This window comes from Chiloscyllium punctatum, chromosome 13 (genome assembly GCF_047496795.1).
Source record: "Chiloscyllium punctatum isolate Juve2018m chromosome 13, sChiPun1.3, whole genome shotgun sequence".
Classification (NCBI taxonomy): domain Eukaryota; kingdom Metazoa; phylum Chordata; class Chondrichthyes; order Orectolobiformes; family Hemiscylliidae; genus Chiloscyllium; species Chiloscyllium punctatum.
This window is the reverse complement of record NC_092751.1, coordinates 89,605,407-89,631,777: the sequence shown is the minus strand read 5'-3', so window position 1 is coordinate 89,631,777 and position 26,371 is coordinate 89,605,407. Positions and strand designations below refer to the sequence as shown.

The 26,371-nt window shown below is 41.0% G+C and overlaps 1 protein-coding gene across 4 annotated transcripts in view; it reads right to left on the bottom strand.

The window, feature by feature from the left end:
• Positions 1–3,938: 3,938 nt before the first annotated feature.
• Positions 3,939–26,371, bottom strand: part of mapk8a (mitogen-activated protein kinase 8a) — a 118,845-nt gene continuing 96,412 nt past the window's right edge. For 3 of the 4 annotated variants that reach the window (XM_072583177.1, XM_072583176.1, XM_072583179.1), the window contains exons 8-12: positions 24,179–24,361; positions 21,290–21,414; positions 16,821–16,884; positions 13,997–14,074; positions 3,939–7,317 (exon numbers count right to left, since the gene is read on the bottom strand). In XM_072583177.1, coding sequence (XP_072439278.1) covers positions 7,172–7,317; positions 13,997–14,074; positions 16,821–16,884; positions 21,290–21,414; positions 24,179–24,361 — 596 coding nt within the window. In that variant the 3' untranslated portion in view covers positions 3,939–7,171. Of the gene's footprint in view, positions 7,323–13,996; positions 14,075–16,820; positions 16,885–21,289; positions 21,415–24,178; positions 24,362–26,371 lie in introns of all 4 variants that reach the window. The other variant, XM_072583178.1, reaches the window with a different exon arrangement.

Here is a 26,371-nt window from a genome sequence, read left to right as displayed (position 1 = left end):
GCTGGAGATCAGAACTGAAAATGTGTTGCTGGAAAAGCACAGCAGGTCAGGCAGCATCCAAGGAACAGGAGAATTCGACATTTCGGGGAAGAAGGGCTTATGCCTGAAACGTCGATTCTCCTGTTCCTTGGATGCTGCCTGACCTGCTGCGCTTTTCCAGCAACACATTTTCAGCTATATACTCTAACCTCCCACTGGTAGATCTGGTTGCATACTAAACAATGAGCAGCTTTAAATAAAGTTTGCAATTCAATTCCCCAAACCTTACCCTGGTAAAACATCCTTACTGGAGGGTTTTGAGCTATAGGGAGAGGCAGGATAGGCTGGGGCTTCTTTACCTTGGAGGTAGTGGGGGTGACCTTACAGAAGTTTATAAAACCATGAGGGACATGAATAGGGTGAATAGCCAAGGCCTTTTCCCAAGGGTGGGGTACTTTAGGTTTATAGTGAGTGGGGAAAAGCTTTAAAAAGGACCAGAGGGGAAACTTTTTCTCACAAAGGGTAGTGGGTGTATGGAACGATCTGCCAGAGGAAGTGGTGGTGGCTGGTACAACAATATTTAAAAGGCATCTGGATGGTTATATATGAATAGGAAGGGTTGAGAGAGATATGGGCCAAGAGGTAGCAAATGGGAAGAGGTCAAATTGGGATGTCTGGTCAGCATGGAACATGTTGGACCAAAGGGTCTGTTTCCGTGTGGTATAACTCTATGACTTTAAGTACGCAAGCCACCATTAGAAATAAGTCCTCAGCATATTTGAATTTTAAAAATATTTTACACACTGGCAGTCACATTTCATAATCATTTTGTATTTTAAAAAATATTCCTCCAAATCCTGTAGAGATTCACAGGACAATCGGGTGCAGGAAGTCATCAGACAGCATGGTGGTTAACACGGTTGCCTCAACGTCAGGGACCAGGGTTTGACCCCACACTTGGGTGACTGTGTGGAGTTTGCACATTCTCCCCATGTCTATGTGGGTTTCCTCCCACACAGACCAAAGGTGTGCAGGTTAGGTGGATGACACACAGGAAATGCAGAATCCTAGGGTAAGGGGAGGGGGAGGGGGGGGGGGAGAATGCTCTTCAGAACATCAGTGTGGAGTCAATGGGCTGAATGGCCTGCTTCTACACTGTAGGGATTCTATAACTTATCACCTTGTCTGCACCAACTGAGCTCAATAAGGAACAGTCAAGAATTTATGAAACACACCTCAGTTTAACCAGAGGTAACTATGTATTTAGAAAACCTTATGTTTTAACTACAAATACATGGTAGTCAGAAAATACTTTGATACTTGCAGTTAAAAAGGTGTGCAATATCAGTGCTCGATTCACAAGACTAACTATGAACCTATCAGAGAACAGCACCCTCTTTAGGAGGGACATGAAGATTACACAAAACTCTGCATTTTTCAAAAACCTTACAAAATATGTACAGTATTCTAATAAAGATTGCTGTCTCTCAAGAAAACACTAATTCAATCTCAATTATATTGATTGAATCACCAAGCTATAAAAAACCTTTTTCCTTCCACTTTCTGAATAAAAGGTCACAAATTTGTAATTCACACACATTCATCTTATATGTAGCATTAAGCTGCCCATATACAATTATACATACACACACACATTCCAAATAAATACTCAAAGTTGCACTTAAGCAGAAACATCGCTAAGGAAAATAAACATACCAAGTTTGCCAAGAAAATACAGCTCGGTAAAACCGCAATGAGGTGGTAATTAACTGCAGCTGTGCACTGAACACTAGGCTTGGCTACTGCTTTGGTAGACTGCTGCTTGGAACTGAAAAGACAAGAAATTGAACACAAATGTCCAGAAAGAAGAAAATGTTTTTGAAGCAAAATGAAACAAATCAGCAATGTCCAAAAAGTGACACCTCTCACCTTTGCACTTATGACATATTCAAAAGATAACAAGGAAACCAACACCTGGATGTCTATTCACACAGTACTTTCAATGGATAAAGTCTAGTTAGCTACATTGTCAACAAACAGTGGGAAAGAAGTGCTTATGAGCAAGGAATGCTGCAGCCCACGAGCTGGAACCCAATGTTAGTGATTTCTATATTCTACAAAGACTTGAACCAAATATTTTTCAGTATTTAATCTATTTTATCTGAAAGTCTCAATGTTAAATGAAGTAGGGTCCTTGACTGAACAGGAGACTTTTATCTTAAAATCTTTATGTTATATTATATAATATAAAAGACTGTTGTGGTTCTGTTCACCAAGCTGGGAATCTGTGTTGCAGACGTTTCGTCCCCTGTCTAGATGACATCCTCAGTGCTTGGGAGTCTCCTGCGAAGCGCTTCTGTGATGTTTCCTCCGGCATTTATAGTTAAACCACTACAAATGCCGGAGGAAACATCACAGAAGCGCTTCGCAGGAGGCTCCCAAGCACTGAGGATGTCATCTAGACAGGGGACGAAACGTCTGCAACACAAATTCCCAACTCGGCGAACAGAACCACAACAACGAGCACCCGAGCTACAAATCTTCTCACAAATTATAAAAAAAACTTTATATTAAAATCTATAGATGTCTCCAACAGTGAGGTGTCATGCCACATTTCAGGCAAAACTACCTTGTTCTAACATTATCAGCCTGTACTGGATGTCAGATAATTATTAGTGTGCAATATTCAATAGACTGTGCCCCAAACAAATTGCCAACTTAAATCTCTAGATAACTTACATCTACATTCTTTAACCAAATCTCACAATCCAAAGAAATGACAAATAACCTAAGTTCAGCTGGCTTTGGCAATTGTAGTGTTACAGACAGATTAATGACAGGTCTTTGTGGAGTGAAAGACAGAGCCACTTTAGTGGAAAGCTTGGCACCTGGCAACATCTACAGTAAATAAACTAGACAATCATCTGGACCTGCAATGTGCCATATTTTCAAATGCTATTAACTATTGACTTTAGCTTTACTTTTCCACTTAAATCGGACTGTAATGTTCGCTTCTAACTTCATTTCTTTATTTCTCTACTTATACTATGTTACACTTTACTTTTAACTTTATATACAAGTAGTAACATAGAAAATAAGTACCTTTGCACCTAAGAGGCGTGGTGACATACACTTTTCACTGTATTCCAGTACATATGACAATAAAGCTTAAATCAAAAATCAAAATAAAACCTGTTCAAATTAATAAGGAAGGGACACTCAACCTGCAACATTAACTGATTTCTCTCTGCAGGTGCTGTCAGACCTGAGCTATTTCAGCAATTCGCTTTTGTGTTTCCGATTTACAGCACCTGCAGTTCTTTTCGGTTTTTATGTTCAAATTAATTCTGTGAGCATCCATGTAATTAGTATAGGCAAAGAGAGTAAATGCTGTTAAACTGCAATATTTCAGATGACAACTCAGTTGATACCAGGAAGTCAGAGGATCACCATTAAGACAGAGTACTTTCTGCAATGTCAGTTATCTAATTTAAGTATTTGTGCGGCAAGCTGACAATTTAACACTAGGTTGTCTCCAACACAAGCTCAGAATCATAGGCAGACGGTCAATACACCATTCTAAATTGTACTCTTTGCTTATTCAATGTTACTGTCTAGAGGTCAGTTTGTTAAGTCAAGAACCCACCCAATTCTAATCGCATCCATAACTTTATGGAAGAAAGCAAACCAACATAAAGTGACCCTGTGCCATAATTTATTTATTTTTAAACACTGCATTTTGTTGAAATGCACATCGCAATTAGAAAGCGGATCAATGCAAGAAAAAGCAAGTTTACTGCATCTTGGGAACAGTCAGCCAAGTGACTGGAAGCAGCCAACGACTAACTTTGGGACTACTGGAGTGACAATCAACTTTTCTCAAAGAAATAGAATCACTTTTCTCCATGTGTCCACATCCCTTCATCCATCACGAGAGATAAAACACGTCAGATCACAAGTGAAAATTACACTTCCAACATTTATTTTTCTCCATATTGGAAGATTACGGAGCATTGACAAAGCATGAAATACAAATCCACAAAATGTAGCTTCACGTAAAATGTCATAAGTTTGAGAATCACTATGGATAGAAGAAAAACTAACTTAAGGAATTAGCTCAAACAAGGGAATCTGCGAGTGACTGGCAAATTTTGTGAAAACCTTACAGTTACCGGTAACTATTTCCCTAAACCCTTTTACAAATTTGGCACCAACAACAGAATTATTTGTATGACACATGGAAACAGTAAAACTACATGAAGATACAAATAATTTGTGAAAAATAGGTACTTTTCCAGGGAAGGACTTGAATGGGGAATAAGCATTGTATGAAACAAAGAAGAAATTATTTTGCAAAGTATTAATTGAAAGGCAAAGCAGGTTTTTAAAATGATAACAGTGCGATAATATCCCTGTGGTTTAAGACACTAAAAACCAACTTTGTAACTGAAACACATAAATGCTGCCACATACAGAATAGGACAGTCAATAACTGTAAAGGAGGAAAAAGTTTATATTTCCTGAATTGATAACTGGATGATATCTCACACATTAACCAATTTATCCCCCAACGGCTGTCTGATCTGTTGTACATTTGCAGCACTGTTTGTGAAGATTTTTCTATACACATAATAATTTGGTAGCTTAGTGGTTACCTTACTGGACTGGTAAAGAGACCTGGACTAATGAAAAGAGACAAGTTTAAATCCCACTGAAGTTGGGGTAATTCAATTTTACGAATGAAGTAATTTAAAAATGCTAGTATCAGTAGTAGTAACCATTTGATAACAGGATTATAGATTTTCATATAGCTCATTAATGTCCTTTAGGGAAGAAAACTGACCTCCCTTATCCAGGTTCCAGAAGCACAGCAACGTTATTAACTCAAATGTTTTTAAAAATGGTCTGGTAAGCTCCTCAGTTTAAAGATGGAAATAAAGGTTGGTCTTGTCTGTTATGCAAAGTGCAGATAATTTCACTGCACTCACAGGGACGAGGTTAGGGGAAATGCAATGTGTTAAGATCCACAGCAAAATCCTAAAATCAATCTGAAAATTAGTTTACATCTAATTAAGCTAGCTTATTTTTAACTTCACATGCAGTTAAATTTTGGGGAGAAAAAAAATCCAGAAGATTTCTATTCTGCATGGAGTCTAAAATGCAATTCAATTCTACTGTTAATCCTATTGTAACCAGTATAATCAGTTTAAATGAAATTCTGGCACAAAATAATTAGCATCAAAATGACAATTCCATCCCAATGGGAAAGGATTTAGCTGGGATTTGTACTGAGGGAGATTGAGAGAATTGTTAATAAATGGAGTTAGCATTTCAGAGACTGATTAAGATATTGTTTGAGTAAATCTGTAAATCACCCCATGCCCTAGAAGATTGCACACCTTAGTTCACTCAATCCACTATAAACATGAACATCACAATATCCTATAGTGCAAACTCCAAGGTTGGCTCACTGTTGTCCTCACAAGACACGAAAAATCAAACTTTTCAATCCATTGTTAACTATAACTAACTAAAGATGGCTATTTTCAGTACAAAATCATTATTAAAAGATGAACATTGTTCATTAACACTAATTATCTCAATTATTTTCTGTAATATCCAATTCACTGCAAATGTTCCTGCAGTCCATTCTGGATATCAATGTGTAACCAGTAAGTATTCACAGGTATACACTTAAAAAAATAAACTAACCCAAGGAGCAGATGCAGGCACCATGCCCTCAACTACCTAACCATGGCATTATTACAATCTTACATTTTACACTAGTCTAACTGAAGTTAAAAAGGGGGGGGGGGAGCCTACAATCCCTTCACATTCCAACAGGGTCCAAAATAAGCATACCACATCACAGCTATCCCATCTTTACAATCAAATTTGTATCACAATTTGCAAATATTATTGCACATCAACTATAAGAAAACAAATGTACAAAATGCATTAAACATCTCTCTAACAAACAAAGTACATGTATAACAATGTTTCCCTCTACACAATAGTTTCAGCTGTGAATTTGGTGGACTCCTGGTGGTGGGACCAGGGACACTTAACAGTGGAAATAAATTAAAACTGATACATTCCATCATTGTACTGAATGGTTGGAAAGCGAGCAACTCTATGGCATTGAAATGGTACATTGATTGTGTGAGGTAGTTCATCAATTATTTAAAAACCTCTTTTGATAAGTTAGTTCTGTCAACTCATGAAGCTTGTAATGTTTGCCTGAAACATAACCCTACTGCACTGATTCTCGTCAAGGTTGGCATTTTGACAAGTTGTATTAGGTAAAACTAGTTACAAATTAAACCATGATTATTACAGGGCACTACATCCTGTGAACTCCTAATACAACAAAGGAATTAACCAAATCACTCAATTACAAGGAACAGCTTATTAGGGGCAAGCTGATTTTTTATTAAAATAGTTTGGTGCTGGCACTGACTCAAGACATAGAACTGGTTTTGTGCAGAATTCGTCTGTGATGCTCAGTTGTTGATGCCACATTTTCTCTTCCCATTTTCAAGTCTCTATTACCTTAAACAACTGGCGAGTCTTTATCATCAGTTTGAATACTCTTAGTGTTAAACCCAGTAGCCTTGCCTATCCAAAGTGGCTGCACTAACATCTAAAACACACTCGGCTTCAGCTTTGGACGTGTAATGTAAACAGGTAGGTCACACAGTCAACCAAAATTTATTGCAGACACCGGTATTCTACGTTTTCAACACATAATGACTTGTTATCCTAGTCCACAACTAGCATTAAGCCAGAGCCAACTAGATTTGAAAAGACCTTAGAATGTTTAAATTGTGTAAAACCACTTCATGCAAGAGTGTGAGAGAGAAAAAGTAGCCTAACTAAGTCACCCCTCTGCTCACCGGATCTGGACTCTGGAACTTGTTTGTATTTTGAGCTCATTTTTCCTCCCAAAACAGACCCAAATGTAATGATGTTAAATATCTGTCTGTTACAAGTCATGCTTTAGGGTTACTTGCCCTGTACTAAGGTTGCTGTACTGAGTTACTGTATGTATATCCAACATAATTGAAAGTTGTACTCTATCTGGGAAACTGACTCCAATAAAATTAAAACACAGTTGGAGCTTTTTAAAAAGCTGGTCTACCCTCTCTAAAATTTAGCGCAAACAATAAGACCCCAGAGAGAGGGAGGCTAGTCATCTGCAACAGCCCAGAGGTCCCGCCGAAGTTTCTAGGCTGCTGTCGGTATCCGATGCCAGCGTTGGATCTGTTGACATGGAGGACACATCGTTGACAGATGATGATGATGATGGATGATGAGAGCCATTGATCATTGCTGCACCTGTGCTATGAGAAATAAGGAAGTCAGTCAGTAACAGTGTACATGTTGTTCTCAGCAACATTACAATCACAAACCAACCACGTCAGAAAAACAAACAGCATAAAGAGACACTTATGTGGACAGTGCTGATACCTGAAAGGAAACTAGGGACAGGCAATAAATGTTGGCTCAGCCAGCAACACCCACACCCCACGAGTAAAGAAAAAGACATCACCTTGTTAACATTTGTTTGAATCTGCAAATCTTGCAGCAATGAGTTCAGAATGTCTTCTTACAGCTGACATTCTGACACTATGGCTAGAGCAACAATGCAGTGTCATGAAGAGGAGTCAGATCAAATTAATTTTGAATGTGATCAGCTGGTTTTACATACTCAATGGATTTTTAAGTGACATTGCGGACTTGGAGTTCACTGTCAGACACTTCTGCAATGTTAACCTTGTCAAATCTGAGTTTCTGAAATGGACTTCAAAAGAACACGCCGACATGATCCCAGGAACTTTCACATTTGTTAATACGATCATCAATGATTATTCCAAGAGCTTGCACTTTGTGGATATCAATGCAAAGCTCGACAGACAGTGCAAACAAGACTCCACTGACAACCTCCCTGCAAGGAAGTGGAATAATTATTCACAACACTAAAATGGCCAGCACACAATCACAGATGTGGCCCAGGACATGAGGGGTAAGAGTCAGAAGAGGGCTTGCACCAATGGCATCACCATGTCAGAGACACACATAGTACTGCAGGGGTTGGGGCGCTGAGTACTGTGGTGGGAGCTGATGGGACATAAGACGCTAATCCCAGTTTGTAGAATTTGCTCATTAGTTTTTCATTTTTAAAAAAGGAGCAAAAAAAAAATCCAAAACCACTTTACCAAGCGCTTACTTCCTGCAGCACTATCTTTGGAGAATGGCTGCTGTTTTTGGTCGATGTACATTTGCTCCTTGTGCTCTTTGCATGACCCACACTTTATGTGCATGCAATTTGTTCTGGAAAGAAAGGTTTTGGTTGTGGGAGAATCCAAATACTTGATGGGATCACCATGACAGCTCATTTGGAGACCATGACTTTGCAGTCTGAAAACTTGTCTCACGACAAGAGCCACCTTTGGCTGCTATGTACAGAGGGGTTAAAAAAAAAACCCAGTGAAAGCTACTCTCACCTGAACCATCGTAAAACAGGAGAGATCAATGGGACAACAGAATTACCCATCTTTCTCTCAAATGTTGCATCCTATTTGCTGTAAATCATCTGAAGAAGTATAACTACTGCAAACAGAGAATCTTAAAGGAAGGTACTGACTCAGCACTAGTGTGCCCAGGACGTAGTGTCAATCAGAGCTGTACAGCATGGAAACAGACCTTTCGGTCCAACTCGTCCAAGCCAACCAGATTTCCTAACCTAATCCAGTCCTGCTTGCCAGTACCCAGCCCATTTCCTTCCAAACCCCTCCTATTCATAAACTCATCCAGATGCCTTTTAAATGTTTTAATTGTACCAGCCTCGCCTCCACCACCTCCAACAACTCATTCTATACACACTCCACCCCTCTGTGTGAAAAAGTTATCCCTTAGGTCCCTTTTAAATTTTTCCCTTCTCACACAAAACCTATGTCCTCTGGTTCTGGACTCCCTCACCCCAGGGAAAAGATCTTGTCTATTCATCCTATCCATGCCCTTCGTGATTCCATAAACCTCTATAAGGTCAGCCCTTAGCCTCTGACATTCCAGGGAAAACAGCCCCAGCCTGTTCAGCCTCTCCCTATAACAAATCCTCCAACCCTGGCAACATCCTTGTCAATCTTTTCTGCACCCTTTAAGTTTCACAACATCTTTCCATTAGGGTGGAGACTAGAATTGCATGCAATATTCCAACAGTGGCCTAACCAACGTCCAGTTCGGCTGTAACATGACCTCCCAACTCCTATACTCTATGTACTGACCAATAAAGGAAAGCATACCAAACATCTTCTTCACTATCCTACCTATCATCAATTGAAGTGATGCATCTTTAAAGAAAGAGTCCCCCACATCAAGAAAACATTTTATCATATTTCTTTCATTCATGAACTCTACGTTAATTTGTTCTTTAGCACCTTTGCATGCCTATGGCACAAAACAAGCAGTTTTTAGAAAACTTTATATATATTTACCCAAGTTCGATAACACCAATTCCCAGCTTAGTAATACAAGGATTTTAGCAGTCTTAGTTTCTTTATCCTAAGTGTCAGAGGTAAACATAGACAACTGGCAACATCTGATCCGTTTCAAATTCACTCTTACAAGCAACCCAGAAACTGGGGGACAAGAGGGGAACCAGTTCAAACCTCCTCGTAACAATCATGTTGAAGCTGCAGCTCTGACTGCAGGGTTTTTTCCCCTCTGCGCAAGCTTGTGTTTTAGTGATCGGTAATTAGAAGTAAACTAGATTTAAAGAAGTGGCCATAAGTTCGGGATTGGGAATTAAAATGGTATTTGTGTTTACTCAGTTCTGAAACCATTGGCCAAAAGAAATTGGGTTAAACACCCACATTTCATCAGTTTCAATTGAACGAGGGAGTTAATTACTGCAGATACTGGAATGTGTACTGAAAGCAAAAAAAAACTGCTGGAGATCACAGTGGGTTGGACAGCATCCATTGAGTGAGAGCAAGCTAATGTTTCGAGTTTAGATGAGTCTTCAATGTTGGCTTGCTCTTTTCACTGACACGGTGATGCTGTGATGTCCAGCAGTTTTTGATACTAAGTGTGGATTGCAGATAAATGGCAAAAATAACAGGCCAGTAAGTACACTAGGAAAAACCAAGTGTAGTTTAAAGCGCACACACTATTGGACAGGGGAGAAAATCAACCACATATTTAGGTATGGGGATATTTTAGCCCTCAGTGAAAACTAATTGTGTACAGTGAAGTCTTATAGTCCCAGGGCTGGCTTGCAATCAGAGATTTGATCCAAGCAATGAACCAAGGATCTGGAAAACTGACAGATTTGGAAACCTGGAAAAAGTGATGTGAGAAACCAAGGTGCAGGCCATCACACTGAATCAGTTTTCATTCATGGAATTTCTGAAAAACAAACTTTTCCAGTGGTTTGTGTTGAGATTTCCTTGCCCAGCGTTTACGAAACATAATTGACAAATGTTTAACAAATCCAAGCGAGTGGGAAAGTAACATAACATTTTCCAAAGAGAAAACACATTCATTCATCAAATCTTCTTCAAAAGTGAATAATTACTGCAGTTCTGTAATGTCTCCATCTGAGGTAAGGGATGATCCTTCCTCATACCAAATACAAGTCCCTGCCCAAAGTTTTACTTTGGTCATTTGAGTCAGCTGCTCTGACTGCTTCCTTCAGCAGCTCTTTGCCATTTTGGTACAGGTAGAAGTTCCTTTATCTGAAATGCTCAGGACCAGCTATTTTTCAGAATTTGGAATTTTTCAGAATAAGTGACAATATAATGGTGACATTTTAAGAAATCTTACGGGAGGAGCAGACTACTAAGTAAGAACGTGCTTGGCCACGCCCCCCCCCCACGTCACATCTGAGTGACACACATCGAGTGGGTATCGACTTGGGTTAACGGTTTGATTCGCCAAACAACCTTGTTAATGAGAAAAAAAAACTTCACAAAAAACCTTTGGATTTCAGAGCTTTTCGATTTTTGGATGTTCAGATAATAGATCTTCCACCTGTACAACGTAAGTGCTCTGAACCGTTACAGGCATACTTCCTTCAGCAATAAGCTGACCAATGGAATCAAGATCAGGATCAGAAGTGTCAGGAATGGAAGAGTGAAGAATGATCCCCTCTCCATGCATACTCCACCGTAAAAAGAAATACTAGTTTGATTTTACCAAGTGCTCCTAAAAAATAAAAGTAAAATGGAATAAGGATGGGCTCCTTTGTTGTTGAAGGTGGCTCGCTTCCATAATGGGCGATTGTCAAAGTCATTTGCATCCTTGCAGCCTCTAAATTTTATTCAAGTGGATGGTTATATACAACCTAAAGAATCAGGAGCAGGAGCAAGCCATTTGACCTATTGAGCCTGCTGCACTGCTCAGTACAAAAGATGACGGCTGATCTGATCATCACCTCAGCTTCACTTGCCTGCTCTCTTTTCATTCCCTTTTAATTATTGATATAAGCATTTCTACGCAATAGCTGTGCCTCCACTGTTCTCGGGGGAAGACTGCTCCACAGACTCAGGAGATAAAAAAATAAAACTCACCTCTGTCTTAATGGGACACTCCTTTATTTATAAATTGTTGCTTATCAGACAATGTGAAATAAAAACAGGAGTGGGCCAAACAGCCCCTTAAGCCTGTTCCACTGCTCAATAGGAACATGGCTGATCTGATATTCCTAACGTCCACCTTCCTGTCTTTTCCCTGTAACCTTTGATTCCTGAACTGATCAGGAATCTATCTTGGCCTTAATATACACAAATTCTCTGCGCCCACAGATCTGATGAGAGCTGTGACCAATGCACAGATGAACATATCAAGCTACTGTATGCTCACAAATATTAGGGCAGCATGGTGGCCCAGTGGTTAGCACTGTTGCCTCACAGCACCAGGGACCCAGGTTCGATTCCAGCCCTGGGCAACCGTGTGGAGTTTGTGCATTCTCCCGTATCTGCGAGGGTTTCCTCCCCAGTTGCAAAGGTGTGCAGGTCAGGTGAATTGGCCATGCTAAATTGCCCACAGGTGTTAAGTGCATTAGTCAGAGGGAAATGGGTCTGGGTAGGCTACTCTTCGGAGGGTCGGTGTGGACTTGTTGGGCCAAAGGGCCTATTTCTACACTGTAGGGAATCTAATCTAAAATCTAAAATATTTAATTGGCAAGTATGCAAAGTATGAAGTGCAAGCAAAGTAACTATCATAATTACAGATTCAGATTGAGGTGAATTTAAACTAACAGTGGGAGAAGGCACAATGACAAGTTGGCATTGAAACTGAGATAAAGTCTGTAGACTTTCTACTCATGAGAGGAGAGAGAGCTTTCTCTTCCCTTAAAGAAACTGAATTTTCTAATCCTTAAGAATAAGTCACAAATAATGTGGAAAGTCAGAATGTTATGCTAAAACCATTATCAGATAATTTTAGTTAAGTAGTTTAGAATTGAAAGTAGACTGCAAAAAGACATCTTGCACAGTATAATTAACTCAGTGCAGACTTCACTTGCTGCATATAGGCCTTATAGTCATTCTTTGTTAATTCATTTAATCAAATTTCTACGCAGAATTACACAGGTATTGTATAATATTCAAATATGTTGCTGTTGCCTGAAATAACAGCTAAACTGTTGCAAACTCAGTGACACAGAATGAGATGTATAATCGATTATTTAGATTTATTCAAATAGAGTGATTGCTAACCTTCAGATGATGAACTCTACAAAAAAGCAAGTGATCAAGGCAAGTTTACAGAAGCAATGAACTTACTGGAAAAAACAGCTAACAAAATTCCTAAAATGATAAAAATTTACATCCAATCAATGCAGGACTGTTACCATTGCCCTGATTTCTGGAGATATTTTATAGGTTCACAACACACACATGTACAAATTGAGGAAATAGAATGTGTATTGACAACTGGACAAGCACATCTGCACAAGCAACTGGCTAGGGAACTATGCTAGAAGATTATGCCTTAATAATAAGTAATTTAAAGACCATGGGGTTTCAAACTGATGCAAGCCAAATTAACATACAATTCTTCTCAAATACTGAGCTAAACTAATCATTTCAGCCAGGCCATTATGCTTTTCTTTTCAATAGTCTCACCATCAGGTTCCACTGTAGGCTGAAGACCAGATCAGATATCTTGCTGGGGTTTTAGATTAGATTAGATTAAATTAAATTACTTAGAGTGTGGAAACAGACCCTTCGGCCCAACAAGTCCACACCGACCCGCCGAAGTGCAACCCACCTATACCCCTACACATTTACCCCTTTACCTAACACTACGGGCAATTTAGCATGGCCAATTCACCTGACCTGCACATCTTTGGACTGTGGGAGGAAACCCACGCAGACACAGGGAGAATGTGCAAACTCCACACAGTCAGTCGCCTGAGACGGGTTTGGACTATACAATTCTACAGTCATGTCATAATTGAGGACAGATCTACAGAACAGGCACAAGCAAGAAATTCTACTGATGCAGAATTAAGATGTAATGATGCTGTGCTCCCAGCAGATGGTAGTGCTGCACTGTTTATAGTTATGTTTTTGAACAAAAACTATCACCATCAAATGCTTGCCAATTCTACCCTTGATCCTGCAATAATGGTCTTGAAAATGCCCAACAATTAGAGCGCAACTGGTCTCAACTCCAGGTGGATACAGAGTTACCAGTCTTTTAAAAACAATTTATCCTTTCTAATATGCATGTACTGTTCTATCTACATCGCCAGATCCTAAGATTGGAACCTTTCAAATGCAAAAATGTTTTATTTACTTAATGTGTTTCCTTCATTTGGAATCAAACTAATGACCAATGAGTTCAACTTGAATCAGAATATCCATTCTGAATCACTTCAAACTAACTTGTATTCAGGTGAAGGTTGGAGTGTTAAATATCTAAAACCTCTGTAGATGACTGAAGATATTAATGTTGCAAATGCGCCCTCTTTGAAGTTTGGTACCAAAATATTCTTGCAATAACTAACCTAAAGAAGGTGGTTGGCCTCGTATAACACCATTCTTCATCCTCTCTTCCCACTCCAGTACTTCCTTGTATATTAACTCTGCAGACAAAGGAGATTCATCTGTTTATTAAAGCACAGGCTTACACAGGGTGTAATAATCATAAGGTTGCAAAAGCTATTACACCTGCAGCACTTAGCAACAAACAATAGCTTTGGTAGTCAGCCTGAAAATACCAAACCCAGAATTACACACGTCCCAGCCTCATCAAAATCAGTCCCTTTCCGTGAAAATCCGAAAAGGAAAGAACAATAATCAGAGATCACTGCAGACTTCCTGGGAGAAACAAGGTGTGTTTTAGGGATTGTACACTGCAAAAAAGTATCCATGCTGAGGTCCCCTCTGTGGTGGGAAGACTAGACACAGTTGAAGTGACTGCGTTGCAGAATATCCCCATCCAGTTCCCAAGTGTGATCCTGAACACAGTTGCCCGTCATTTTAATTCTTTCAGCTCCCCAACGCAAGCTCAAGAAATGCCACTTTGGGATTTAATCAGTTGGGGTTTAATCTACAGCATTCTAGATTCTCTAAAGAGTTCAACAACTTCAGGTCATAATCTGAGCCCATTTTGAGATGTTTGATTTTGTTGCTGGCTTGGATTGGAGACAGCTGCTGATGGTAATTACTCTACTGCTTTGCTTATTCTTCCACCAGACAAATCTTTCATTTCTATGCCTTACCTCATTGTCATTGCCTTTTACCAGCACCCTATTCCAGAATCTCCCACTTTTCACCTCTGTCCTAAGTCGATTTTCCCCCTCCCTTTTTTCTCTGCTTCTGTTGTTGATTTTAACCCATTACATCTTTACCTTTTAAATTCTGATGGAAGTTTTTCAAATATGAATAATAAGGTGAGGCTGAATAGCCTGGGAATGTTTTCACAGGAGCTTCAGAGTTTGAGCGGGTGACCTTATAGAGGTCTATAAAATCATGAGGGGTATAGATAATGGGATTGGCAGATATCTTTTCCCTAGGGTGGGAATTTCAAGACTAGAGGGCATATTTGTAAAGATGAGAGGAGAAAAATTTTAAAAAGCCATGAGGAGCAATAATTCTTTTCATACAGAGGGGTTTGCATGTGGAATGAACTTCCACAGGAAGTGGTGGATGCAAGTACAGTTACAGCACTTAAAAGCCATTTCAATAAGTACATAAATAAGAAATGTATGGAGGGGGACTTGGGCCAAGTGCAGTTAACCTATTTAGTTTGGGATTATGCTCGGCATGGACTGATTGGACCAATGGGTCTGTTTCAGTGCTGTATGACTAGGACTTGGCCCAGATCTTCTGGTTTCTGGATTGGAATCCAGATGTACTACCCAGCATGAACATTTGGACTCTGCAGAAATTGGCCTCAGTGGGAACTGAGGAGGATGCTCGACCTTGCAAACCAATTCCCCTGCTCCCCAGGACCCCCTCGGATTCTGAACCCAGAGTTGGAGATTTTGAGCATTTCTGCAGTACTTTATTTAGGAGCTGCCCAGAAAATACTGGACAGTTGAAAACCTATTTGAACATCAAGGTAACTAAAGACCTGCCACTCAATCAATCTCACTGACCTCCCCCCGCCAACCTGTTCATCCATTCACAAACATCTACACTGAATTTTCAAACCCACATGATAGATTAGTCCTCACCCCCCCAATCCTAACTGGCATCTGACAGCTTACTGAGGGATCGCTGTGCTGCTCAATTCTGAAAAAACTGGATGTAGAAGACCGAGCAAGGAACATCGAACAACACTGACTTAGAGAAAAGTTCAAGCTAAGCAGCAATCTGCCGAAAATTCTCTCCTTGTGAAAATCCCCACATTAACTCAGCTCCCTCCCCATGTTGAGGGAGTGCCAAATCGAGTCATAGAGATGTACAGCATGGAAACAGACCCTTCGGTACAACTCATCCATACCGAACAGATAGCCCAACCTAATCATTTGTCAGCACTTGGCCCATATCCCTCTAAACCCATCCAGATAGCTTTTAAATGCTGTAATTGTACCAGCCTCCACCACTTCCTCTGGCAGCTGATTCCATACACATACCACCCTCTGCGTTAAAACATTGCCCCTTAGGTCTCTTTTATATCTTTCCCCTCTCACCCTAAACCTACGCCCTCTAGTTCTGGGCTCCTCACATCCCAGAGAAGAGACTTTGTCTATTTACCCTAACCACATCCCTTATGAATTTATAAACCTCTATAAGGTCACCCCTCAGCCTCCTACACTCCAGAGAAAACAGCTCCAGCCTATTCAGCCTCTCCCTATAGCTCAAATCCTCCAACCCTGGCAACATCCTTGTAAATCTTTTCTGAACCCTTTCAAGTTTCACAACATCCTTCAGAGTGCGTCAAGCATTTTTTTGGGGGGGGGGGGGTGGTGGGCGCGGTGGTGGGTTGAACTTTCAGCCTTTCCTTTCAATGACATGGGTCTAAGATGTTCTGCCGACTTCCGATCAATGTTGAGTGTCTCAACAAGAAGGCACAGCCCTATTCAAAAGAACTCACATCGATGCCAAGAATGAAGCTTTTTAAAAGGGACAAATGTTGCATATAAAGTATGGCTTTATGTTTCAAAAATGAAGAGCACTTGAAACAATTCTGCATATCCTTTCCTTCACTCAGGGTCATAGTTAATTACTTTTAGTTACTCTGGATTAAGTGTTAGTAAGCTGGCTCATAGCTCCAGCAAAGAGCAGTAATGCTCACTCACATTACACTGTAAATTCAAGAGGAATATACGTCACAAATATTTTCAGCATTCAGCAAAGAATGCACTGATTTCAACATCTTACCTTTCCACTCATCTATAGTGTGATCCCTCTCATCTAGCTGCTTGTCATATATCTTGGGTGGCGGCTAGAAAAATAAGTTGAAAGCTTGTTAGACAAATCCTTAAATCATAGAATCCCTACAGTGTGGAAGCAGGCCATTCAGCACTTTGAGTCCAAACCCACCCTCCAAAGAATATCCACCCAGCTCCCCCCCCACCCTATCCCTGTCATCCTGCATTTCCCACGGCTAATCCACCTAACCTGCATATCTTTGGACTGCGAGAGGAAACAGGAGCATCTGGAGGAATCCCACGCAAACTCCACACAGAGAGTCGCCTGAGGCTGGAATCAAACCTGGGTCCCTGGCACTGAGGCAGCAGTGCTAACCACTGAGCTACCATTTGCTTACATCATTATCTATACTGTAATCTATGGTGAAAGGTTAAGCAGCACACAAGGACCAGGGCAAAACTGTCGTTAATGACTTACTTAGAGCTTCATAGTTTCAGTGAAAGCAGATTATCTATTAAACTGGAGTCAGGGGCACAGAAAAGTCTATAAATGGGTGCCGATAATTTCCACCTCAGTACAGCAGGCTATGCCACAGCAGTAGTTAAAGGGGAATGTCAAGATAATTAATTCTTACAACCAGGCAACCAACATAGTAAACAGCACTATTCTTTATAATGATGAGCCTCCTGCTACAGCACTGCAGAATTAATAGCATTAATTAACATGCACAAGAAACAAGTGGAGGGTCAATGTGTAAAGTAATGACAGCCCAGTTGATAGATCATATTTTAATAAATGTGGGATGTAGGGCAGAAAGTGGAGGGGCAGGGAGAAGCAGGGAGTTATGAGCTCTGATACACACATTCAGAAAAATACTTTCACAGACTAGGAAAAAAAACCTTATTACATTTTTCTCCATTTTGGAAAATGTGCATCGTGGTGGGCCACATGTTTTCCAGAGGATCTCTTCGATAACAGCTGGCAACTGAAATATAGGATGGTGGTAGGCTTGGGGAGACAGAATCTAACTACAGGGTACTTGGGCACACCTGCTGGATCAGCTTTAAAAGGAGAACAGGTAGCCTCGAATTGCTTCTAGGACCATGCCTAGATTTTAAGCTGGAATTGAAGTTTATCAATGGTCTGTCCCTACAATTTATCACTAAAGTAGATAAAAGTAGCACATGGAAGATTTTGGGATAGTGTAGGGGGACGAGCTGAGAATAGTTCACAGGTCGGCGCAACATCGAGGGCCGAAGGGCTTGTTCTACACTGTAGTGTTCTATGTCTATAAGGATAGGAAGGGATGTGGGATATAAACGATTTGTAAAACAACATTTTGTATTTACATCTACTTACAACATTCTATCAAGTGATGATCATACTTCAAAAACAGCACAATCCACCTTCTCTCATGCTTCAATCTAACTCATTAACTTTGTCTAAACTTCACAGAATCTTCAAGACATTTATCGTTCTAGATGAAACTTACTAGGCTTTGAGCAAAAGTAGTTCATTCTCACAGCAGCAAAATGGGTGATAAATTTAGGCTTGGCCCACCAAGTGGCAAGTAACATTCGCAACACACAAATGCCAGGCTAGGATTTAAGGCAGAGGATGCCAATCCAGACAAGTGGGGTGTATTGCATCAAACTCCTGACATGTACTTTGTAGGTGATGGACAGAGTAAAAGTACTGAGTTTCTCACTGACCTGCTCTTGTAGCCACTCTACATTTTAGAAAAAAAGATTTTTATAGACTTGAGACATGGATGTTGAAAACTGGGCCAGCATTTATTGTCCATCTCTCATTGTCCTTAAGGTGGCAGTAGACAAGCAGGAGGCTGGAAGAACACAGCAAGCCAGGTAGCATCAGGAGATAGTGACATGCTGTCTTCTTAAACTGCTGCAGCCCATGTGCCACAAAGCCATATGGGAGGGAATTCCCTAAAGTTGACTAAGTGATAGCGAAGCAGCAGCAATATATAGCCAATCAGGATGGTGAACAGCTTGGAGTGGGATGTACAAGTTGTGGAGTTCCCACATGTCTGCTGTCCATATGCTTCTCAAATGGCAGCAGTCGTGGCTTTGAAAAGTGTTGCCTAAGGAACTTTGGTTAATTTCTGCAATTCATATAAATGAGACACGCTGCTGCTACTACTGAGTGCCAGTCATGGAAGGAGAGGATGTTTGTGGATGTAGTGCCAATCAACTGAGCTTCTGTGTCTTGGATTGAATCAAACTTCAGTATAGTCATTCTTATATGATTAGCCCAGTTAAGTGTCTGGTCAATCCCCTGGGATGTTGATAGCAAGGTTGTGATGGTAACACCACTGAATGTCAAGGGATAATGGTTAGAGTCTCTCTTGTTGGAGAAGGTGATTGCCTGGCTTTTGTGTGGGACAAATGTCAATTGCCACTTTTCAACCCAACCCTCGAACATTGTCCAGATGTTACTGCATTCAGACATGGACAGCTTCAGCATCTGAAGAGTCACTAATGGCGCTGATGCATATAATTCAAGAAACCAACTCAGAGCCTCCTCGAGGACAATTGCAAATGGACTATAAATACTGGCTTCGCCTATGATGCCCTTCACCCACAAATGGATTTTTAATCGAGCAAAGAGGAGCTCTGACAAGACAAGTTCAAAATGTCAAGGTTTGACAAAGTAAATTCAGTCAATTATTGCCACAAGCAAGTTGGTAACCAGAAGGTGGAAATTTAAGAACCCCACCGCTATAGAAGGGGACCATATGAGATTTAAAATTTTACTGAACTTCTGTTAAAACAGCAAGTGACCTGACAGAAGCAGTGATGAATTCAGAATAGCTTTTTAAAAGAGAAAGATGCACACATGTATTTGAAACATTAAACTGTAAAAAGGCATGGGGAGGCAAGGATAAGAAGGATGGATATAGTGACATTCACATTATCCAACATGCATTGTGATCAGATGGCATATGAGGAACGTGCGAGAACTCTGGTTCTATATTCGATAGAGTTTAGAAGGATGAGGGGGGATCTAATTGAAACATACAAAATACTGAATGGCCTGGACAGAATAGATGTTGTGAAGATCTTTCCATTGGTAGGAGAGACTAAGGATCTGAGAGCACAGCCTTAGAGTAAAGGGGAGACCTTGTGGAACGGAGATAAAGAGAAACTATTTCAGTCAGAGAGTGGGGAATCTCTGGAATTCACTGCCACAGAAGGCTGGGGAGGCCAGATCTTTGAGTATATTTAAGATGGAGACAGATAGGTTTTTGAATATCAAGAGTTACGGGAAAAAGAGAGAGAGAGAGAGAGAGAGAGAGAGAAAATAGGGATGAGAAACTTATCAACAATGATTGAATGGCAGAGCAGACTCGATGGGCTGAATGGCCTAATTTCAATCCTAGGTTTTATGGTCTTACAGCATGGGTGAATCAAGAGTGCTGGTTAGCCACTGGAGTTTGCAGTAACAAGGCTTGGAGCCTTTTAACTTGGAGTCTCCATTTTACTAAGAGCACGAAGGCAGCGATACTTCATCTTCGGATAGCCCTTTTAGAATCCCTTCGGAGTGACAACATTGGAGTTCTATACAATAGCACTGACACCACTGTTATTGTGGAGTGGCGACATTCTGCACTCGTTACTGGAGATTCTGGTTTCTGGGATGACAGATTAAGCGACACACGCCAGGAACTGGTCACAGTGTAGTATGTGATGTGTGGCCTGGTGCACTGTAGACTTCAGGGATGCTATAGATGCCCAGAGATTAGAGTAGAGATGGCTTCTTTAAGTAAACCATGTGCTGTCAACACAGGAATTTCTGGAATTCTCTAGACTGCTGGTGCTCAGCAGTCAAAGATAGTCAAAGTTTGATATCAACAGATTTTTGGGCACAAATGAAATCAAGGGAGGTGGGAATTACTGCAGAGGGCTGGATCGTTAAGTATATTCAAGGGCAAGTTTGACAGATTTTTAATTGGTCAGGGAACTGTGCATTATGGGAAAAGGCAGAAAAGTGGAGTTGAGGATCATCGTATCACCCATGATCTCATTGAATGGTGAAGCAGGGTCAATGGGCTGAATGGCCTACTTCTGCTCCTAGTCTTATGGGATAGCATAGAAAAGTGAAGAGAGATCCACGTCAGCCACTGAATGGTCAAACTGGCTCCAGATGCAGTATGACCTACACCTGGTTGTTTGATCTTAAAGTGGGATCTAATCTGGTTTAGAATATCAGCAAATAAAATGAGGAAGGGTCACTCAACACGAAACATTAACTGATTTCTCTCCGCAGATGCTGCAAGGATCTCTCTTGCTGAGCTTTTCCAGTAATTTCTATTTTTGCTGCAAATAAAACCTTTTTTAGTTGTAGTCAGATAAGCTTTTTACTTGGCGTTTTTCAGATTAGTGGTGGCATTGTGCCACGTGTGTTACACAGTCACTAGACAAGTATGCGTGGAGAAGACGGACAAATTAAACACTTACAGCTTCTACTTCAGCAGGATCATACCAAACGTTAATGTAAGGGTGTTGCAGAGCGTCATCCACTGAAATTCTCTTTGATGCATCTATTACAAGCATTTTACATAACAAATCTCTAGCTTGACTTGCTGTAACACAGAAGGGGAAACTCCAGTTAAGTACTGTAGATTGTTTACCTGCAATCATAAATTCATATGTGAATAAGCATTATAAGTTATTTCAGAACTAAACTGTTTTGCTCGTCAGACACAGGGGTAATTAAATAAAAGAAGCTCCAATTACCTGCATGTGCCATGAAAATTTAAAAAGTGAGCAAAAAATGTATGAAATTTGGTGTTGTGCAACTTGATTTGCTCCATTTACAAAGAATAAATTAACTTGCAATCATAGTGACTTTCACTGTCTCAGGAAATTGCCAAAGCACTTTCTGAAATTGTACGGCCTTTGTAATTTGGGTAAACATGGCGGCCATTTTATAATCCGTGCAGTTACTACATCAGATGCAAGTTAATTTTAGGTAAATCGATTGAGGGACGAATATGGTCTCGTATGCAAAGGGAATGCCGCTTCTTTTCAAAAAGCGCACTAACTTCTTTTCATACTTCCCAAATGGGAAGGGGGAAGTGTTCAGTGTCAAATATCCCCAAAAAGAGAGAGCGACTGCCACAACCTCGCTCTCCAATCCCTTGGGCCTTTGTTGGACTTGGAGGCCGGACAATGCATTCAAGTCTCTGGGACAGAGCTTTGAACATGTGACCTCCTGGCTCAAGAGTCCCTGAGCCAAGTCTGGCACTGGTTGAGATAAATTTCATCCAACAACCAAGTCAGGACATAATCAATCAGCCGCCACGTGGATTGTGCATGTGTTAAACAAATGGATTAATTTTCAACAAATCAATGCAGGTGTAATGAGCTCTGTGTTGTAAAATCTTCAATTGCACAAGGCCATTTGGAACTGCTGAATTGTACCTGTTTCAGATCAAGTGGCTGCCAGTCATTTCGATGCGTTGCACAAAAGTCCTTCTTTAAAACTGAAGTCTTTTTTAACTAAGTAAGAGTCTATTTGAACAGGTAACTTAACAACCATGATCAAACTCAAAACTCAACTTAAGGTATTTTAATTGACACTGCATCAATCACAAGGCTTAAGTGTTGTTAGAATAAACAGGATTGTGTAAACAATAGAAGACAAACTAATGCCAACAGAACATTAGCAGCCCAGATCACAAAGCAAATACAGGGGAACCTCAATTATCCAAATACTAATTATCCGAAAGAGATCACAAGGTCCTGATAGAAACATTACATCACAGATGTATTTCCAGCAGTGATCGTGTCTTTTGCTCACGGTGACTAAACAAGCACCGTCTCCAAGCGACTGACCTCCCGCTCCCTATCTCTCTCCCCACACTTTCCCTGGAGTTCTACAGAGGGGTGTACCTTAACTGCTCCCACCCCCCCCCCCCCCCCCGCTTCCCAGGAATAATCGCTCCAGCATTGTCCTGTGCAGGGCAAACGCGGAACCTATCAAAAATTTGCAGCAAAATGTTGTGTCTGTGTGCGCGCACGCACTACTTGGAGACTTACCCCACAAAGGCGGCAGCAGCAGTTTTGTTGGTGTGTAGTCTGGATGCCCTGGAGGGGGGAGGATTAGTGGGGGTGGGGGTGCGCTGCAGGCAAGCGCTCACACGCTTTGTGCTGGGGGTCGGGGTTAGACAGGGTTGGGGTCGGGTGTGGAGTTTGAATGGTTTGGGGGGCAGTGTCAGACCAAGTTGGGGGTGGACGGACGGGGTTGAGGTGGAGTTTGAATGATTTGGGTGGGGGGGGGGGGGGCAGTGTCAGACTGAGTTGGGGGTGGACCAGGTGGGGGTGGGGGGCGGGGTTGGAGCAGGGTTTGAATGGTTTGGGGTCAGTGTCAGACCGGGTTGGGGGTGGACCGAGTTTGGTGGGCGGGGGAGGGGGGGTGCGGGGTTGGACCAGGTTGGGGTGGGGTGGGGTTTGAATGGTTTGGGGGTGGGGGGCAGTGTCAGACTGAGTTGGGGGGGGGGGGTTGGAGCAGGGTTTGAATGGTTTGGGGGGCAGTGTTGGACTGAGTTGGGGGTGGACTGGGTTGCAGGGGCGGTACTGTACACAGGAGGCAGGGGGTCGGTGATGGATAGGAGCGGTGTTGGGGGCGGGGTCTCACACACTGCATGCTCCTGAATAGAGAGCAGACTTTAAAAACTCCAAGCGCCAGAGGAAAGGCATTTAATCAATTTTCTGAATAATCGATTATCCAAAAAGAAAAAGTGTCCGCTCATCTCGTTCAGATAATCGAGTTTTCACTGTAAAAGAAGAACTGGGCAGATGTCTGAAATATCAGAGAATTGAGGGTTATGAAGAACTGGCATGAAAGTTGAGTGGAGTGGCAGATCAGCCATAATCTTGCTGAATGGTTGGATAGGCTCAAGGAACCAAACTGCCTACTCCGGCCTTTACGTTCTCAGTATCTGAAGTGTTACATTGTGCAATGGAACTGCAGTCACTGCTGGAAGCAATCCAGTAACTTAATTGGTTGCTTAACTTGCAAACAACCTAAATTTTAGTTTTAGGCCATTGATAGAGAGCATTAAGTGGATGTGTTTGGTTGTTCCTCAGCCAAGACTGGATGAACAGTAGTTGTGCAGGATTTGAACTCCAAGGAGGAGCCCCCTCAGAGTTACAACCAAGAGTATAGCACCACCTACTCTGATCAGGCACTTGGAAGAGCTGACAGAATCACAAATATGAGAAGCACCTTTAGTTCAAATGCATCAGCTCAAAGCTCATAACTGCCAAGGGTGGGCCAACTGCACACAGTGTACATGATTGCGGTGAACAGCCTGAGAAATGAAAAGCGTGCCGTTCCATTACCTTTCAGTTTATTGTGCTCAGAATCGGCAGGAAAAAGGACGTCTGGAAAAAGTTTCTCAAAACTGTAGCCTGTATACTTGGGTCTGTTCTCCACGTAAGTCCTCACAGTGGGCTGCAACTTCTTCATGAACTCAGAGGCTGGTGTTCCTAACTGTTCGATCACTTTGTTCCATTGATCAATATCTAGAGTTAGGTAGCTAAGAAAAATATGGCTGACAAGGCACACAAACAGCTGATCTATGTCAATAACTTATGTATTGTCACTTTGAAATCATCTGCCTATGCAGAACACTTAAAATCTTAAACAATAAAATGAGACTGAAGTAGCACAGGACTTAATTCAATCTCTCCTGTCTAAAATTAATAGTAACCATCCCACACTCTTGTCCCTATATTGATAACATCCAAAATCATTAAAATACACGAGCAAAGAGCAAAAAACTGCAAATACTGAAAATTTAGATGCATAAATCATTTTAACCAGATAAAAATGCTGCAATGTAATATTAAGAAGTTATACAGCCAAGCTAGGAACTCTCACCCATTTAAGTGTACTGTTGACACCCCAGAAAGTTATGAGCCAGTGGGGGACAATACAGAAATGGACAGATTTCATACAAATTCAAGGTGCGGCATGATGGCTCAGTGGTTGGCACTGCTGCCTCACAGCACCAGGGACCCGGGTTCGATTGCAGCCTCGGGCGATTGTCTGTGTGGAGTCTGCACATTCTCCCCAGTGTCTGCGTGGGTTTCCTACCACAATCTAAAGATGCGCAGGTCAGGTGAATTGTCCACGCTGAATTGCCCATAGTGTTCAGAGAAATGTAGGTTAGGTACATTTAACCCTAATTAATGTAGAGTTATAGGGGAATGAGTCTGGCTGGGTTATTCCTTGGAGGGTCGGTGTGGACTTGTTGGTTTGTTTCCACATTGTCGGGATTCTATGATTCTTTAAAAAAAAGCTTACCAAAGAAATGTCAAAATCAAAACAAAGGAGGCAACGTAGATTTAAACATGGCTCTGGTGTGGACCCTGACTAAATTACAGCTGCACTTCAGACACGCAGCTGGTATACCTAGAGAGAGGAGGGCGAGTGAATTTGAGAGGAAAATGAGCCAATACAGTGGCACTCGGTGTGAAATAATGGAAGAGGGCACGTTTAAATTCACAAACTGCTGTTTTAAAAATTGTAAAATGTTAATACCGATCATAAATATTTTAGCACAGCTACAACACTTAACACATAGAACTATATTCATTTTTTCAACCAATGAGAGCATGATTTGATATTATCCTGTCATTAAGCACAACTGTTTCCTGATTTATAAATTCCTGCTTGAGTAGCCCATTTAGATACATTCAATGTACATTTTACTGCTGATGTCAAGTAGATTAAGTACCAGATGAAATAAATTCACAAGCTACACAGGTCCCTGATGGCTCAGAGATTGCAATTCTTGCATGTAAGAGCATAAAAGGTCTCAAGTTCAGTTTCCAGTCTGTGCAGAGTTCACTGATCTCAGTAATGTGTGTGTGCATGTGAGAGAAACAGAGTGCGCAAAAGAGTGATGTTGATCTCAATTAGGGAAGTTGTAGGGTTACTATGATTGGTTTCTAAAGTCGCGGCTTGTTAATCGTTGCTTGTTATGTTTATGCAAGACAGATTCATGCTGCAGATACACTGGGCCTACTGTTTATAGTTCACAGCAGGAAGAACACTAGCGATGATTAAATGATATCTCAGACAGACATTGCCTTCTGCAAGGAAGAAGGTGGTGGTCATAGATATGGAGTACCAATAAGTTAAACACATTTGTTTTTTTTTCTTAATTTCTACTTTCAAACATATCTTGCACTTGCAAATTCTTTTACAGATGTTCCATCATGGGACAATTAACATTCCCCAAATACACTACACGAGCATGGCTTGGACTCCCATTACATTGCTGTGCAGTAACATAGCAGAGATCACACGCAAACACTTGGGCAAAAGGAGATCTAGATTCATGACCTATCATTCTATTAAAAAAAAAACTGTACTGGAATTTCAATGCTAAACCTGAATTTTAAACCACTTCATCGTATCGACAGAAATGCAAGATGAATTAATGGCGCATGCAAGGAAAATCCGATAATGCTCTAAACAGGTTGAGTGCTATCAAAAAGGTTTCATTCATGCAACATCCTAACACA